This window comes from Botryllus schlosseri, chromosome 14 (assembly GCF_051294905.1).
Source record: "Botryllus schlosseri isolate E-star chromosome 14, Bs_hap1, whole genome shotgun sequence".
NCBI lineage: Eukaryota > Metazoa > Chordata > Ascidiacea > Stolidobranchia > Styelidae > Botryllus > Botryllus schlosseri.
Genome location: NC_137249.1, coordinates 22,541,109 through 22,560,339, shown reverse-complemented (window position 1 = coordinate 22,560,339; position 19,231 = coordinate 22,541,109). Strand labels below are relative to the sequence as shown.

Genomic DNA, 19,231 nt, shown 5'->3' with positions numbered 1-19,231 from the left:
AAAGAATCTGCTTATAACCGACCCACATAGAACACGTTTTTGTCCGCGGCAATCCTAAATGATTCAAAATCAGATAGGCCTACTTTGCTTTCTTGATACTGATGCTCCCAATATCTCTCAACAATAGGGATCGGGGCATACCTAAATGAAAGTGTTTATACTTTTATAACAGCGAAATATTATTCGATTCTCTAGAACTCCCTCGTCTGCACTTTCCTTCCGATTTGGCTTTCGGGGATATCTAGATTAGTTGTTCCTGATGTAACACAGAATTTGCAATTATGAATGGATAAATTTAAGATTATAGCATTTCTAAGTTAGCTGCTCCAATAATGATTGATGACGCGACAAATATGAAAAATACCAAACGGATCAATTGCGCAGTTCACACTTCCTTGAAATGACAATGCACCGCTTCTAAAATAGTTGGGATGCACACAACATGGGTCGCGCAACGTACTTGCTAGTAATCATTGCCTGATCAAATTAGGCTTCCGACACTATGGGGCGGACACTAGCGACCAGACTGAAAATCCGTGTCGTTGCGACTGTTCAATACGGATTACTCCATCGAAGAGAATGAGAGCCTCGCGAGTCACAACGACCTCTTCTTGCGTGTCCTAGGTCTTGCTGGTAAAGGAAATATATAGGCCTACAGGCTAGATCAAACTAGCAACATACAATAATCTATTGAATATTGCTGCTCGTAATGACTAACGGGGTGGTTCAACATTCGTCTTTTTGGAATCACAAATACGTTGCATACTTAGCATAGTGATATAACTATCTCTATACGCAAGTTGTATTTAATATACCCTTCTGCCCTCTATCAATAATTCATTTTAAGGCTTATTACAGAGTCATCATAAACTAGCTTACGATATATGCAATAGGGTTGCATTTAAAACAAAAATCAATTTAAAACATCCGGTGAGTCGCGAATCCATTTTAGGTGGGTCGCGAATGATTTCTAAATGTTGCAGTTTCCTTTTCAATATGCCACGTATGCCCTATCTTCCCACGATTACACATTGTACAATACAATACACAATACACATTCTCATCCTCTAAAATAAGTTGTTTTTCGCCCATAAGCGCCACGTTCTCGTGCTCACAATAACTCATCGCAAGCCAGCTTTCCGTGACAGTCATTTTGATTGCAGCGCGAAATTGATCACGGACAGTGTGTTATTGTGTATGCGTGAGATTCGGCTTTAATTAATTCATTCGTCCAAACGCTTTGCGTACGTTGATCCCGGGGAAATGCGGCAATCCAGCCCGATTTCTAGTTATAATGAACAAATAGTCGCGACATAATCTACTCAGAACCCCATTGCGTTCGTAAAATATATGCGCTTTGTAATCGTATGTTTTATGGCTGGGAAAAATCGAGTACCTGAGTGATTCGATTCTGAATCACGTAATATGCTTCGAGTCGAGCAATCGAGTGTCATTCAGTATGACGTCATAACAGAATGTAATACATCAAAGTTCAAAGATCTCCGGTTTATGCCGCCACAAAGAATATAATGCCGGTTATCCGGCTCATAAAAGATATACTTTGGTATTTTTTCGACTATACCTATTTCATTCCACTTGGTGACAATGTTGTGGGGCGATCATGACTTTGGAAATGTGCTACGTCCAGTAACCTTCTTAGCTCTGTACTATATATTTCGTATGCTACGATGCCGCCAATCAAGGTTTCGAGGCTTCTCAGTGAAAATTAGTATCGAAACTATAATTCTCGTTTATAAATTAACTTTCAGTGGCGAGAAGCGTATAATTTCAGTAGGCCTACCGAAAAAATCGTATTTTACCACTCGACTTGAATTATTAAAATTAATACTCGATTCAGATTAGAGTACACGAATCATTGTGCCCAGCCCTAGTATTAATTATTGCCTGCTTCATACAATTATACAGTGCATGGAGCAAGATGTTTTGTCATACCGAAGTGTCGAAATTTTCCACCGTAAATACTACTAATTCAAAAATGGTCGAAATTTCAATTCAAGATTGCGCGGCCTGTACTGGTCGGAATTGACTGTAATTTGGTGTGTAGCATTTTTTTAGGCAACCTGACAATTTTATCATCAAGCGAGTGAAATTTGGAACAACAGGTTATTTTTTTAGCAACGCTACACCTCTATTCCTGGATTATCGCGCAACTTGTCGGCATCCAGTTTAACCCGTTGCTCATATGACGAATTATGCGTGGCGAGAGCTGCAACACCAATAGGTTGCGGGTTTGACTCCGACAGAGATCGACACCATAATCCCATCCCAAGTGTTGGAGGTAGACCTATATCTATACATAGGCACCTATACTCGCCATCTCACCCGCGTAAGCGTTGTCTTAAAACCTAGAAGTGAACCGCGTGCTGCAAGTCGGCAGCTACGAAATCAAAGTGAAGAATACCGGCCTGGCGTAAATGACCATCGCAGTCGAAAAACACCATGAATACCACAAAACAATTCATTCGTTTTGTCATATCTGATGGTTGGTCCCACCATAGCGTCCAATATGGTGTGGACACAAGCAAATCTCACTGTTGTGTGAAATTCGTCTACGTCATACTTTCCATTTGGTCAAAGGCAAATTGACGCTGATTTTTGACCGACTTGACGAGCATTAAATTTGATAAAATGGGTATCAATCGAAAGCTACCGTGGGGGATTGCGAAAATATAAATTTTATTCTGCTCGTGGTCCTGGACCTCCAAAATCAGCCACGCATGTTGCATTGTAACGGAGCCTAGAGAAACCTCCAACACTTGGGATATGAATCCGGAAGTCGACGTCGGTCGGACTATAGAACCCGCAACCCATTGGTGTAGCAGCAGTGGATTACACCATTGCGCTATCTCGCCACACGTCACCACAATCCCTCCTTTAGGAATCGTCCTCCTTTTTCAGGAAATCAGAAATGTCCTGCGCGGACGCCTAAATGTCCTCTTTTTAGGGAATACGTCCCCCTTTACAGCTTTAACAGCCAGGCTCGAAAAATGTAGGTGACTGCTTTGCTAGAGCTTTGAAGCTGCGCTCGTCTGCGCACATCTTATGGTAGCCAGGCAGCTTTCATCTTGGTACGAAATTTTGCTATGCCTAACCCACTGCACCCTGTTAGCCGTTGCAATTCTACATTCTACAATACATGTTTAAATTTTTTCGTTATATAATACAGATTGCACAACGAAAAGGATTAAAGGAAAAAAATAAAAAATATTATATTTAAGGTCGTGATTTCGGTTTTATACTCTCTATTGCCCTTTGCTCGTCCTATCTTCTTTTTACAACATTGAAATGAACAGTAGGGCTCTTCAAAAATGCCTTAATTTACTCAAATCGTACTGGCTTCTTGATAAAATTGTTAGGTTACCTAATTTAGGCCTACACACAAAATTTGGTTCAATTCCAGCCAGTAACCGCTTTGCTACAGGAGAACAAAGTTTCTATTTATTATATTAAAATAAATAATGAAAAAATTTGAAAATTTTCTGTTCACCCCATGAAAGTGTTAGGCTGTCTATAGAAAAGATGCTCACCAAATTTGTTTCAATTCCAACCAGTGGAAGCGGAGTTATTGCCGTCGAAAAATTGGGATTTGAATAAAATAGTATTTACGGTGACCGATTCTTTGTTTATTTATTATAGTTGTGCTCACCGTAAATACTATTTTATTCAAATCAAAATTTTTCGATGGCAATAACTCCGCTTCCACCGGTTGGAATTGAACCAAATTTGGCGAGGATCGTTTCTAGAGACTGTCTAATACTTTCATGGGGTTAACGGAAAATTTTCAGATTTTTTAAATTATATATTCTTATATAATAAATAGAAACTTTCTTCTCCTGTAGCAAAACGGTTACTGGTTGGAATTGAACCGAACTTTGTGTGTAGGCTTAAATTAGGTAACCTAACAATTTTATCAAGTAGCCAGTACGATTTGAGAAAAAAGTCATTTTTGAAGAGCCCTAATGAACAGCACTGTGTTAGCACTCACTAACAACAAACTTGGTTAAATATATCATTTGGACTGTGGAGAACTAGTCAGATTCATGATTTTGATTGGGGATGGGGATGCCGATTTCCTTGGATTGGGATTCGCATTTCGCAAATATATAAAACCTACAAGCTAGGTTAGCTGATTGAGTTGGCGTTCTGTTTCTCATAACATTAGCCATCTTCACACGCAAGCTATATAGGCTACTGCTCGCCATCTGTTCCATGTTAGCTGTGTCTTAAAAAAACCAAGAAGTGCGCCGTGCTTCAAGTTGGCAGATGTGGAATCAAACATAATATCGACCTGATGTAAATATGACTATTGCAGTCGAAAACACTATAACGACCACGAACAACGACAACGCAGGCTATATAAGTAAAGTATAATAGCTATCATAGGCTTACCATATTTTGGAAATCTAAAAAGAGGACACTTTTTCAGAAATTTGAGACTTTCAAAACCGGAGACGAATTCTCAAAAACCGGTGAATTTTTCCCACTTTGTGATCGGTTGACTAAAAAAAAAAGGTCATCTTTTCCGCTCAGAGCTCAAAATACCGTTTTTCTTTCCGCATTGCTAGGTGGATGGCTAAAAAAAGGTCATCTTTCCGACCAGAGCTACAATCACCGTTTTTCACTCCAAGTTACCCGCCGGAGCGTCACTTCTGTGCTAATTTACGGCATATCACTCGCAATCTGCTCTAAATCTGACCTAAATTTTCAAAAAAGAGGACAGAATCTCAGAAAAGAGGACAAAAGGCCGTCCTCCGAGGACACTTTCAAAAAAGTCAAAAAAGAGGACAAATCCTCTTAAAAGAGGACGTATGGTAACCCTAAGCTATCATGCACATACCACAATTTAAGGTTATAAGTATGGGTGGAAAATAGGCTACATCAGATAAATCAGTAATAAGGGAATGTATTTGCTCCGCATTACGTATATTGGCCGTCGCTAGTATACAATTCCTTCAAGATTGTTGGTTTTCGAAAGCGATCCGCGTGTCACTGTGATGCGATTGTCCGATTGCTGGCGAATAGTGCATGAGGCAGATTCGTTTGTGCCTCACCTTGCTATTGTTTCTCTGCGATAGCATTATCTGTAATAAAGCCGAATGTCACTCCTTGGCGATTTTGAGGAGGTTCTGGTGATCTGACACTGTTAATATTTGGATTTTCAGAAACAGTGCGACGATAGCATTTGATTGATATACCAGTTATTATGAATTCCGATTTGTTTATGATGAATTGCATTGTCGCAGGTGAGGCACGACCCACCCACGCCTTAACTCTCCTTTCGCGCTGTATTTTGAATGATAATCATGCAAATTGATGAAGTTGGGTGAAAGAAATGTTCAAATTTGGTTTATGAACATGGATGGAAAATATCAATAATCTTATAGAGGGTTTTCACAATTTTCTCTTACCAGCCTGACGACATTTGCTTGTCACATCATAATGTAACCATTGCCCAACTTTATGGAGGACGATTTTTCGCACCCCACGATTTGCATTCTTTCCGGGTACGTACCTACCGCACTACAAACTCCCCAATAGGGTGGGGAGCGAGCTCGAAGGGGACTCAAAAGTATTTCGTAAAGCAACATCAATTATAGAGTTTTTTCGAGAGATTTAATTTACTTAAAAATTTTCTTCGAGCTTCTCGATTTAAATTTCTCTAGATCGCTTGATTTTGAAATGCATATGCCTATACCTTTCCCACTCAAGAAAAAAAGCATAGGCCCACATAATATATGGGAATTAAGAATAGGCATTTCGGTGCCGGTCATTACCACGCCACGATACACCAAAAGACATATGCAATTTCGGCAAACATGCCACTCCACGAAGTGTACTACTAAAGAAGGACCTTGGCCGAAACTTTGAGCATGTGTCCATTGACAATATGGCCACGCTGGGTGTGCGTGACTAATAGTCCTGTCCTTCTAATCTGAGCCCACAATAAAAATGCCACCCGGGGAATCCACAAAGGAATAAAGACATGACAATTTGCGTGTGCGTCTCACGAAAGTAATTTCTTTTAGTCTGCTACGTTTGGTTGCGACTACAATATCTTTTGATTATGTAACAGACTGAAGGTCACGAAATTTACAACATACAATAAAGTATAACGACATACATACGTCAACCGACCACGAAGGATTTTCCTCCTGTATTGCAAGTCTGAAAATTTTGAAAAAGTGTCCTCTTTTCAGATTTCCAAGATATGGTAACCTTGGGTAATGGTATATATCAGCAGCTGTTGATTTCAATGTCTCTTTGTGGAAATAGTAATGTTTTATTTGACGAGTACAAAATTTCAAATCTTTTTCCGATGTAGGCCTAGGTGCATCCGTTCTGCATAGGCCTACTGTTCGCCAAGCAGCAACGGTCAAACTATGGAATGTAAACATGGAACGGCAACGACCAATTTTGTTTTCTTCCAGAGGGCAGAATTTACTGAATTTGGTCTTGATCGAAAGCTACGGCCACACTACTCACAGAAGAATGAAATAAAATATGGCCAGGGTCCCGACATTGATGAAAAATCACCTTCAACATCTGAAATGAGCATTGTTCAGAACAATCGGCTAATCGGGAAACAATGACCCGTTTCGCTCTTCGATTGTTCGAAGCTTCGAACAATCCCAAAATTTCAGATTTGGAGGGTGGATTCTACGTGGTTCAGTGCCTGATTCTATTTTAATTTATATTTTCGGAATAAGTGCAACTGCGTTTAACTGAGCACAACCGAACATCAATGCATTAGTTACTATTTGAAACTATAGGGAGAGTGGCGATTATTATCCTGCTGCGAGGTAGTGGCGTCTGAAGTGTGTTGATAACCTGATATACAGTACGGCAGGTGTTCTTTCATTCACACTACAATGTACATCGAATACCTATATTTACTATGTGTGGAAAATTGGATATACTTCTTACCAATGTTCCTTTTAAGCTGCGCACAACAAATCCGAAGTGATGACCCTTTTACGCACTGTTGTCCAAGAGACCGCGCAGTGAATTGGTGTGTGCGTACAGACTAGTGAAAAATCAGAGGGAACATTGCTTCATACGCAGTGACGAGCAAATCCTATATACTACCTAGTACAAATAATAAGTAATCGTTCTTTCACGATGAAATCGATTAGATATGGGAAGTATTCGATTACGACTACTAATCGCGATTACTCCGTGTCTGATCGCGAGAAAACTGTGTTCCAACAGTCTGTGCACGCCTAACCAAATTCACTATTCACTGACATTTTAAAACATTAGTTGACAATCAGTTTATATACTTCTGCAAAACTAAGTGTGTGCCAGGAAATGAAAATGCCACCACTGAGTACTAGATGAATTAGTTGTTCGGGCGAGTTGAATCGACAGAAGCGTGTGTTTATTATATCCTACAAACCTGCTATCTTGATCCTCAACCCTACCATCCAAACACCGCACAAATTACAAGTTCGACAAAATTTACTCTTTTCAAGAGTCCGGGACCGGGTCTACCGGCGAAAACACGGCAAACCGCAAAAGTGTAGGCTTGATACGAACGCGATTTGCAGATACAAAAGAGTGGAAAACTTGACAGCAGCAGGAATCTCAGTAGTGCATCCAACCAAGGCAAGTCAGCAATTCGGTCGCGCATGACGCTGTTCATCAGACCCGCAGTTCGTCGGCGACACGAATTCAACGCATCTTGTAGCTGTTGGACTCCACGACTTCGCTCAGTTCCCCTTTGAACTCGACGTCGAGGGTGATGTCCAGATCTCGCTGTAACAGTTCACATTTGACGTACACTGTATTTAACCCAGAGCCAGACTGATACCGGATACCGATACAGCCGATAACTAGCTCCTTCACCGATAACCGAAATATATGGCATCTCGCTCCAGGCAAATTTCTAAGACCTGACAACCATTGCTGCGCTTAAACATGAAATAGAGCTAGAAAATATGCATCGGGACAGCTGTAGGTTACAAGAAATATAGTCCAAGTCTAGTAATCACTGATTATGTTCATAGCTCAGGAAACTAGATACGCATGTCATTGAGAGCTCTGTGGACCGTGGAGACATGCTGATTCGTAAATCCTTGAAAAATTACAGACATGCAGTGAAAATGTCACGAAAAATGCCAATGTTTTTCTTTCTCTCTAATGAGCGACACAGATATTTTCTTCGGAACTTGATATAAGCTTGGTATATTACCAGCAAAACGATTACAGCGGTTGTGATCTAATTAAATTCTCGTCCATACGACACCATGAGCTGGTTTATCCTCAAAGACATCACATTCATGAAGTTGTTCACAAGTATTAATCAACCTGACCCGACGGCGACGCTGGACATTCTAGCTAGCATGATCAAGTCACCTTATTTCGAGGATTTGGTTTCATTGAGAAAGTTCCGGTGAGTTCTTCGCCACGGTACGCGGTAATCTGTTCTTTCAGATAGAAAACGGTCTGCTTCCAGTGCGTGTAAGCTGCGTCGGGACCTATCACAAAATAGATGTGTAAAAAGGAGCCAAAATAGTGTCTGCGGTAGCCTAATGCAATAGATAGAAGGCCACAATGCATTCGATTCGAATTCAGACGCCAACACGAATTCATTTCAAGAGATCTAGAAAGAGCCATATATCGTCAGTGATAAGCTAGTGAATTATGAGTAGGGCTGGGCATGATGATTCGAGTACTCGAATCTGAATCGAGTAGTAATTTTAATGATACGAGTAGAAAAATAGGATTTTTTCGAGTTCTGAAATTATACACTCCTCGCCGCTGAAAGTTAATTTATCAACAAGAATTCTAGTTTCGATACTAATTTTCAGAGAGGAAGCCTTGAAACCTTGACTGGTCGTATCGTAGCATACAATACATAGTATAATGCTTCAAACGTTATTGGGAATAACGCATTTCTGAAGTTCCACAACATTGCCACCCAGCAGTCAAATGAAATCAGCGTGGTCCAAAAAATACCTAGCTATCTTTAATATGATGGACGAACGGACGGACATTATATTCTTTGTAATGGCATAAAAGGTACATATTTGTACTTTGAATTACTGTATTCGGTTATGACGTCATAATAAGTGATGCTCGATTACTCGACTCGAAGCAGAATACGTGATTCAGAATCGAATCACCGGGGTACTCGATTTTGCCCAGCCCTAATTATGAGCAACAGACCAACTTTTATGCCCGCTGAATGAAATCAAGTAGACTTGGACGATCTACTCGATTTCCAAAATGCGACAACTAGAACTAACGAATTTCAAGAATCCCTTATTAACTAAAACACAATCAACTAGATTCAACTTCAAAGCAACTAATACGAATTACTGAACTACAAATTAGCAAAGAAAGAGTGCAAGTAGAATCGAGAGCTCAAAAGAGCAGGGTTCCGACCCCAAACCCACCCCCTGGGTACGCCGTCAACTAACTAAATTGACGGTATGTTGTACAATGTACTTGTGTCAAGTATAGTATTTAATTCATAGTTTACTACTCATGCTTCATGAATATCAGAGTGTCATTTTTCCCAGTATTAGGCAATATATACTTCAGTACTACACGTCCTGAACGTACCTGTGGTGAAACCGGTTCTCTTGTGGCACTTTGTGAATTCCACGTTAAAAAACGACACCAACGCATGAACGTAATCGTTCCTGGAAAGGATAAGATGGAAAGACGATTTGAACTCCAAATCTTTTTCTTGAACGGTGTAGAGATCAATTTCCTGTGAAGCGTAGAGAAATATAGATTATGGAGTACACTCCAGTGAAATCAATCAAGTGAAGTTAAAATTTAAGACAAAATCTGCTTCACATGATATAGCCACCAGAAATGAATATCGGGGTAATGACTGGACAATGCCAGGTCAGCAAATGAGCTTCACTGTAGTGACAGTTTAGCTACTAGTGAACTCGGGATGTTGAAATCAACACTTGGCAGCACCCAATCCTGACCTAAACCATAATACGAATAAATCTATACATTCCATACGCCCAGTGCCGAATTCACTAAGTCTGGTATATCACAATTCAGGCTCATTTTCAGTAGCACATTCATTTTCCAATTCATTAATACAAAATTTATACATCGCTTTTGTGACACGAAGTGACACTTAGGAGTACAGAAACTCAAAATACATTCGGATAATAGGCCTATATTGATATTTATCACCCGAAGCTTTTCGAGCTGACCCTCATCAGGAGTTAGCTGTAATGCGAACATTCAAGAACTTCGTGTAACGAGAATTGGAATGGCTAAATATGTTGTCACACAGAGTAAAACGAAAAAAAAATCAAAATACAAGAGTTTTTGAATGTTCGGATTACAGTTGACTGTTGTAACCCCTAATGAGCTCAATAAGCATCTGGTAATAAATATGAAGATTTGTAACAAGTTATTATATTTCTAATTCACGGGCAACACTACACACAAGAGCAGGTGGCCAAGACCACGAATTGTTCCTGGCTTACTGTAGGTTAAACGCATACACTAACACAGGAAGCATGATGTGTTGCAAATGCTCATCAGAGCATTTTCGCTGAATGGTGATTGGAACATAGTGTTACATGAATGAGCTAATGAGAGCTGGGAACATCATTAGAACACCATATTAATCAAACTCCAAAAACACGTTTGCCAACACAGTGGGAACAGTTGAACTGCAACGAGCCCAGAGACTGACATCAAGGACTGTTGCCATGGATTTTAAGAACATGGAGCAAACAAGCCCGTACGAACCTTGACAAGACACATATTGCTGACGACTTGCTTCGGTTCCACGACATCAACTAGAGGTTCAGCAATCGCAACCTGAACAAGAAAGCAAGTGTTACAATCCGAGCAGATGATTGAAAACTACTAATATTCAGATGTATGCATATCACAAGTCGTTGTATATGCCGCAAAAATATACAACGTCCTGTTCCTATAAATTTCAGTAGTACGAGGCTCTGCATTCATTGTTTTATTTACTGTTAAGTTCGCATTAGGGAATTCAACCCAAATGATTAGAGGATACCGCATTGCGCACATTTAGACCAGTAAAATAATATTACACATGTCCCAGCAGATACATCTTCAGACTCAACTCACGTTTTTTATACAGCTCATGTCAAATCCATAGACATCGTTCCACCAGTTGATCTTATCTTCCTTGTACTGACGATCCTCAATGGCGGTAAGGTACAATGTTGCTTTGTCTGGGAATATAAGACCGTCTTCCGCAAGCCATTTATCCCTGGAAGGAAAGAGTACCATAGATGACCAATTATAACAGGAGAGGGCAACAGATACCGCCCACGACAGGATTTTGAGCGGCCTGATCACAGATTTCGGTCTTGCATGGTGATGTGGCACGTGGCCACAGTCTGCGGCAATTACTTGCTTACTATATTTAATTATAGTGACTGTAGGTTATTCTTTGGTTCAGTGTGTTGTCCGTTTATGCGTCACTGAATGAATTTTAGTTTACAAACCTGAGAAAGATGCCCATGAAACTACATAATACATTTGCGACCGTAAAAATTAACAAGACAAAACTTCGTTTGAATCTAACTGATGTTAACGTGCAGTCATTACTAAGGGTTTTTATGTCTGACATGCAGCCGTTCAAACAACTTGTCTGAAAACATTGATCTACCACAGATGTTTCATTGACTTAAACATCCATGTTTTATTCCTTGTATAGGCGGATGAATACGCGATTAACAGGTTGGCTAATGATTCAAGGAATCCGGCCCGGCGAGTACTTAATTTTCCCATAGCAGGCCTGCAGACTGGAGAAGTTACCCACCCCTGAATTATAATATTAGTCACAGGAGGTTGAGAGAATCGATTTGAAAAGAGAACCTACGATTCGGCTACTATTCAAACCAAGTATCATTTTCAGCATAAATAGTGCAAGATTTCTTGCATTTTGATTCAATTAGAATGTAGAGGATTTTTGTTGATTTTGTAAAATTCTAACAACTCCCCATTGAGGACGCATATACTGAATATCAGCCGACTTCAACCATTTATGCAATCTTAGATCTGATTTCATCAGTTCCACAACCCCGGTCACGTGGGTTACCGGCACCCTAAAGACGGAAAAAGATCACAAACCTTGCATACAGGACTGTGTTCAACATGGACTCGTAAAGAAGACAATATCCCATCCATTCGCTCAATATGATGTCGACTTTTTCCACGGGAAGGGTGACTTCTTCGACTTTGCCTTTGATCAGTGTTACAACTGAATGAAAAAGAATATATTTCAAGCAAAACACACATGGTAATAGTTTGCTTGTTCACAATTAGGTACATGTGTTACGTATAATAATGTGTCGAGCTCTTAGCTTAACCGAAGCTACGACGCAAAACTAGTTTCCAATCTGCACCACACCTATCCATTGCATCCAATCCATTTGCAATGGATTTCCTATAATCAATTTACTCATTTTTACAAACTTTAGCCCACATTTCCAAATTATTGAGTCTTGAAATACTCCAAGGTACTGGGACACTCTACAAACTTCACATCAACATCAATGACAAAGTTGACAGATTCTGTTAGCAGCAAATCTGCTATTTCCACAGACACGAGATTGCAATACTAGCCTACCCATTATAACTGACTGCAACGAAAATTTTACAAGTAAAACTAAATTTACAAGCCTGTGCAGTGAAAATGGTAACACTTCAGAAATAAGTTAATGTTTGGGCGTTGCCATCATGGAATAGGTCTACTACTCACTATTATATATATTATGATTATTACTGTAAAATTGTGAAATTAAATTGCAAATTCAAGCCTGATCACCAAATAGGGTCTACAAATGCTTACTATGATCAAGTTTATTGGCTTCGACGATTTTCTGTGCGTAGTCAACGATACTCGAGCATTCAATACCGATCACCTTCGCCGCTCCTGCTTTGGCAGCAAACATTGATAATACTCCGGTTCCACACCCAACGTCAAGGACAACCTTAGGACAAAATAAGGTCACTATCTATAAGTAATCTGCAGGTTACTTCATCACACACTATAATGAAATACTAATCACTAGGCAGGGCAAAATCAGATTAGAGTAAAGGAATCATTTTGCCATACTAATCGCGAGTTATTTGCAAATTTCAGTAACAATAACAATTGTCGTCATTTTGATAGGAAATTATTCTTAAATACATGACCATTGACACATGAGTGAAGATATAGATTTTGGAATTACTGCCACAGTAAAAAGTTAACGAACATCAATTTCCATTCCTCCACGACCTAGCATCACATAGAAAATAGTTTTGGAATCGATTTGCATCAAATTTACCAGGTAAAATGTCATAGCAGACGAATGCAATGGTCTGATGGACAATGTTCCTTCTAAGCAGCAATTGCGCAGTGCTGACATGGCATTTGAGCACAAAAAATCGGAAGTGATGAGCTTTTGTCCAACGGGGCTGCGCAGTGAGGTGGTGAGTGCGCGCAGACTCGTCAAAAATTAGAGGGAACATCGACCATGTATCGCGCAAACTGAATATTATTCCGAAAATTGGGCCTATTTTCATTGTCATACGTAACTTAGTGTTAGCCATGATCAGGGATATATAGAACTCCGGGATGGCTGACTGCGTCAATTGCGTCATCGCGGTATTACCTAAGTGGGTCCAGATTCGCGCATTCAGTTTTGATTCACGTTACGGTCAGCCGCTTCATCTGTGTGTAATTTTAAGTTTTTGAGAGCGGTAGAGGCATATAATATCCATGTTTATGTTATTATATAAAGCTAGAGGTTAACTAGGTTATGAGATGTTCAGGTAGTCTGAAACTTTGCGGTATTAGCCCTATTCCTTCAGCAGCAATTTACCGGTATACCGGTACGGCCATTTACTCGCCTTCGGAATATCTCTGCTTCTGTAGTATCTTATGTAACATGATTTGCTGCGCTGATAATCGTGAGAAGATAACAAAATGTAGAATAATTTCCAACGTTAACATTGATATCCGCAGTATGATTTTGATTACGCCTTGCGGTATGTTTTTCATTTACCGGCATGTTATGCGAATGTATGTCACCATCCAAGGCTGTACATTGCACAAGTACAAGTGTACATTTACACTGTGCCGTGTCAACTATGAAGGCGACCGTTAGGAGGGACTTTGTCAGTTAAGATCTTGTACTATCTAGATTAATATGTGAATATGCAGGTATAGTGCTGGCTGCTGGTATTGCAGGCTTACCGGTATTCCAGATCATTGCTGGATTATTCCTAGTAAGAATTGGAGCCACTGAGTACACCACCGGTGTGCAAGATTCAAGAGGAATTTCAATTGAGAATAACCAAACATTTGAATCTAATACAAACACAACACAACGCGTCAAGGTCTTTGCAGTTGTGTAAGTGTTCATAGCAACTGTTGAATCCAATCTCTTGTTACAGATACTATTCATCAGTAACATGTCTGGTAAAACAAGGCAGGCATATGTTTGTTAATGAGCGGCACCTCAATGCTACAGTACTGGAATTATACTTCAACAGAAGTGCACTGTTGTGAACTACCAATGGCTGACTCCCAGTATATGGCCACAACATTTGTTGACCATTTGCTCTCACTGAGGCCATGAAGATGCCCACTCCCTTGAATGGATAAGCCAACACAATCGTCAGGACACGAGACGACCCTGAGATACGGCCTGTCTTTACCATATAAACACTTATAGCCTATAGGCTATAGGCCTGTACGATGGAGGAAGAGAAAACTCTGAAGATTGCTTTCAATTTGCAAGGTTTAGTCAAATCGTTGCAATAACGCATGGACCTCTCCTCAGTCGGCCCAAGGTAAGTTTGGCTGATTCTAGTGATACGTTATTACATGAGCGATTTACATTAATCTTGATGTGGTTAAAGTAGTCTGCATTGCTACTCAAGTAACAGTCGTATTCCCGAGCGTACTGGTATTTAAACTTCCTTAAGTAGCTGTAAAGTGAAATGCCTGCAAGGTACTCAAGTTTGGAGATGGCTGCTTCAGAATTACAAGATGTATCTTCGAAAATAGGCAACAACTACTTGAGTACTGCAATGAAGTAGAAGTTCTTCACTACTGACCAACTCTGCATACATCTATATATATTCTTAAGGTTAATTTGTGTCTCTAAATACATCATTTGTTTATTTTTGTTGCAGATTCCGGAAAAACAAACGCGATGTTCCAGCATTTGCATCACGTCAACAGTGGATATCCTGATATATTATACTGGGCACATTCCATTGAAATCTTGGCAAAGATGGCCACGATTTGAATATTTGGATCTCGTGCCTCCTCACCGAGATGATTTTTTTACATGGAATCATCTATCGCTCTATCGGAAAATCTGCAAGACAATGATACTGAATATTTCTCAACTGATAAATGGCATGAAATGCTTCAGGAGGCCCATTCGTGATGTACCGTTAAGCCATGGTGGCAATTTCTTCACTGCGGTCATGAAACTATTTCTCGGTGAACAAAATATCAGCTGAATTCAACAACTGGGTCTACCGAATGCTTCTTGAATTGATAATGATATGTACCAAACTTCTACCCGAGGCTACATTTGAACCTGAAGAGAAGTATCAATGGTGTGTTGATTTCTTGATCAACTTTCATTGAGTGACATAGAAGCTGACAATGCTGCTATTACAATTTCGAGTCCTTACAGGCCGTGTTATCTTTTTGTTATTGGAAATGCTCCATGGCAGGGGTGCATTTAAAATAAACGGTGTTTGAAATACTATGTTTAAAACATGCTTTAAACAGTGTTTTAAACAAAGGCGTTTTAAAAAAAATTCTTCCAACGTTGTAAAATTATGCCATAATTGTGTAAATACTTTCTAAAATACGTGTTATATGAGCCTACGGACGATTACCACCCGATATAGCCGACTAATATCGATATGGGATGGCTGGAACCCTCAAAATAGTCGGTTCAACGGCAATAGCACAGATATTTCGTCAAAGGAGCTATATTTACACTATATTTGCAATTGTCAATGTCAATCCAATATGACGTCACTATTGAATATTCTTGACGTCATGGCTTAAAAAAAGTATATTTGATACAAGGGCCTGGTTTTGAATATGTTTGTTTTAAATGCAACCCTATACTCCATGGTAATTGTCGGTTAACGCGAATTGAAACGGTTGATTTAATCAATCCTATTACCCCCCCCCCCCATCCCAGCTGCAAGGTTTCCGACAATGGCTTGTAAATAGGTAGAAGACGCTGATATTATTCGTTATTCACTCTGTTATTTATGACCTGATGCAGATTATATGATGTGTAGAAATTAAACACATTCATGATTTACTGAAATTCAGAGTTGTGATAGTTTACTTGGTTGGCTATACAGCAGTGTTGAACTTTACTAGGTTGGCTATACAGCAGTAAGGTTGTGATAATGGAAGAATGTCTAGCTTAACTAACTATTCCGCAAAAGGTTGAGGATCGTTATTCTAGAAACATGTTGCTGCATACAGCTGCAGCTGTATTGCTAGCTTGCAGAAAAGTGGATATTTCGAGGCAGATTGCAGGTAACTTTCTGGACCTACTTAGGTAATGGCCAAAATGAAGTCAGCCATCCCGGAGTTCTATATATCCCTGGCCATGATGAGCGTCAATCAATTTCAAAAGCATCCAGCTCAAACCGACCGCTAAATATATGCGACGCCTCAACCAAATCTACTTTTTGAAACGACTTGCTTTCAGACCTATCACTTTTTTTCTACTTCTACCAAAGTAGCGAGAATCACTACTTTGAACTCAGGCCCTCAGAGCAACTAGTGGAAAATTGGAAATGACATTGCATATCAACAATTATATCACAAAATATGGTGTCACTAGTTGCTGACGATTACCCTGACGAGTGTCAGCCGAAAATTTTTGGGCTTATTTCAATATGAATATATTAATCAATTGCATACTGTAACTGTGTCAGTTAGTGCTGTATCTGAATTGTGTAAACCGGCCTTGACATTCCCCGCTGAAGTTCGATAATTTTTTTTACCTTCCCACGAAATAAGTGCTTGTTGTGGTAGATGGAGTTGCGATACGTCAACGTTCTGACTTCATCCTTCAACATTTCTTCGTGGATTCCAAAATGGGCGTACGAATCAAAATAATAATCCTTCGAGGTCATTTTCTCGGGAGCTATCTTTCCAAAGGCGGCTTCACCCTCAACAGATTGATCCAAACCGGGAGGAGTTGACGGCTTCAGCACCTTGAGAAGGATTGCATAGACACTGCCCATTCACGTAAAGTCGACCATTTTCAAACAGATACCTTACTCAGGTAATATAGGTAAATAATGAGTGATATCGGTAGCAGAATTGCACAAACTACTACGCAACTTAGCCAATGGTAAACTAATTCTTTTTGAGTACTTCTAGTTCTAATTTCAGATTTTAAAAAGTGTATTGTTCTAATTTTAGTTAGGTATTAAAAAAATAAATAGTTGGCCACAAACAACTAAAAAACATGTGTTGTGATATTGGTGGTAGATTTGTAATATTTATGCAGAAATTGCTGGATCAGAGTCATTACTAAGTACTAACAGTGGCGTAGCCCGGGGGCAAAACAAATCTCTATGTACACCTTTATGAATGATCACATTCAATGTGCTCCCAACGTAACAAATCACATGAAAATAGACCATTTCACACATTTCCATGCTCTAGCCTACCTTGATGGCAGGTTCCATGTTTACAGTCGGCTTTTCTGGTGATATCTCCATCTGAAATGATAGGAATTGAAAAAAATGAGAATCGGTACAGTACATATGACTTGCTGCAAAATATTACGGATCAGCCAGACTATTGCGCTAGGCATAGAGCATTAAGGGTATAGTTACAGCCTAATGCAGGTGCGAATAGTGTATACCACAGGCAGTGTAGGCATACCAAATTATTATATAGATTCATCAACTGAATTATTGAAATAAATAAACCTGGACTGAGATATACTACGGTACTCGTACTGGTAGAAAATAACTTCATGATAGAGCAGGGCTAGTCGGGTATCTTTAGCAAAGGTGCAGCGGTCAGATACAGAAGTTTTACATTTGCTAGGTTCGTTATATAACTCTCATGAAATAAATCACAAATGTGAAACGATATAACTATAAACGTACCAAGGTTAAGTGGCAGCAAAAGACAATAAGCGAAATGTATGTATTGTTCTTAATGCTCTGTAGTGTTGGTCAACGGAGGCATGCGCTATACTGGAATCTCGGTAGGTTTTGCCTGATATAACAGGTGAGCACGGATGATTCTCATATCAAAGTATTTTGATAAAAATTTTTAAAAATAAAACATAGTGTGAGCACAGGACAGGACACCGATTCAATACAGGGCCGTGTGCCAGTATGGAATCGGTGTCCAAGGCACGCAGGATCACGCCGACTTGGTCGCCAGTTGCACGCGGTCACGCCGTCACGGGTCGTTGATTTCATTGAAAAAAAAAAAATTTGAAAAAAAGTCAATGTTCTCAGCCACCCCAAATGCTACATTCCAGTTAGTATGTGGTTTATAATGTTTTGACCTAATCCTCAAGCCAGGATCTGTTGATTACTGTCTGTTGGTAAAGTACTTTCACCTTACCAGTTGCTAACCATTAGCATCTGATCTCCTGTCACTGGCTTAACACAGTCATTTGAAGTCAGTAACCTTGCTTGTCACGCCGCAAAGTTGGCTCTGTCACGCGAAAAAAGCTCCTATCACGCAGGATTTATTTCAAAAAAAGGACGGAGATTCGGGATTCCAATCAGGGCCGTGTGAATTCATCACCGAAAAGGTCCGTATTCGGACCACAGTCCTTCAGTTGAGTATGCCAAAAACACTACAGTCATGCAACAACTATGGGCCCAACATTCTTCAATTCTACTCTAAATCAAGATACATATACAGGCATATAATTTTCCCTGATTTTACATGTAAAACGGAATGCATTGAGAGAGAGATATGGTATTCTTTTTCGCCTGCACCATCGAGATGCTTTGACGACGAAGATGCGATACTGCCTTCATAGTAAGGTCATCTAGTCTGCACCCCCGGATTTTTTCTCCTCCATGCTATCCGTTATTGCTGAGCGCCTATAGCAGGATAGCCGCGGATACCAGTTTTCGAGTCTTTGGTCTGACTCGGCCAGGGATCGAACCCACGACCTACCGATCGAGAAGCCGGACGCACAACCATTACACTATCTCG

The 19,231-nt window shown here is 39.9% G+C and overlaps 1 protein-coding gene and 1 long non-coding RNA gene across 3 annotated transcripts in view; one reads left to right on the top strand and one right to left on the bottom strand.

Moving 5' to 3' along the window:
• Positions 1-7,461: 7,461 nt before the first annotated feature.
• The window catches only part of LOC145456519 (protein arginine N-methyltransferase 1-like), a 340,886-nt gene continuing 329,116 nt past the window's right edge, over positions 7,462-19,231 (bottom strand). The window contains exons 3-11 of the mRNA XM_080334657.1: positions 17,710-17,760; positions 17,035-17,247; positions 12,839-12,980; positions 12,118-12,247; positions 11,107-11,251; positions 10,753-10,824; positions 9,589-9,739; positions 8,377-8,498; positions 7,462-7,776 (exon numbers count right to left, since the gene is read on the bottom strand). Of these exons, the coding sequence (XP_080190783.1) occupies positions 7,693-7,776; positions 8,377-8,498; positions 9,589-9,739; positions 10,753-10,824; positions 11,107-11,251; positions 12,118-12,247; positions 12,839-12,980; positions 17,035-17,247; positions 17,710-17,760 (1,110 nt within the window). The 3' untranslated portion in view covers positions 7,462-7,692. The remainder of the gene's footprint in view (positions 7,777-8,376; positions 8,499-9,588; positions 9,740-10,752; positions 10,825-11,106; positions 11,252-12,117; positions 12,248-12,838; positions 12,981-17,034; positions 17,248-17,709; positions 17,761-19,231) is intronic.
• Positions 14,181-16,343, top strand: LOC145456530 (uncharacterized). 2 transcript variants are annotated; one of them, XR_013920626.1, is made up of 3 exons: positions 14,181-14,373; positions 14,431-14,829; positions 15,175-16,343. It is a non-coding gene; the product is annotated as an uncharacterized LOC145456530 (long non-coding RNA). The 2 variants fall into 2 exon arrangements; XR_013920625.1 differs by lacking the exon at positions 14,181-14,373 and having other exon boundaries at positions 14,398-14,829.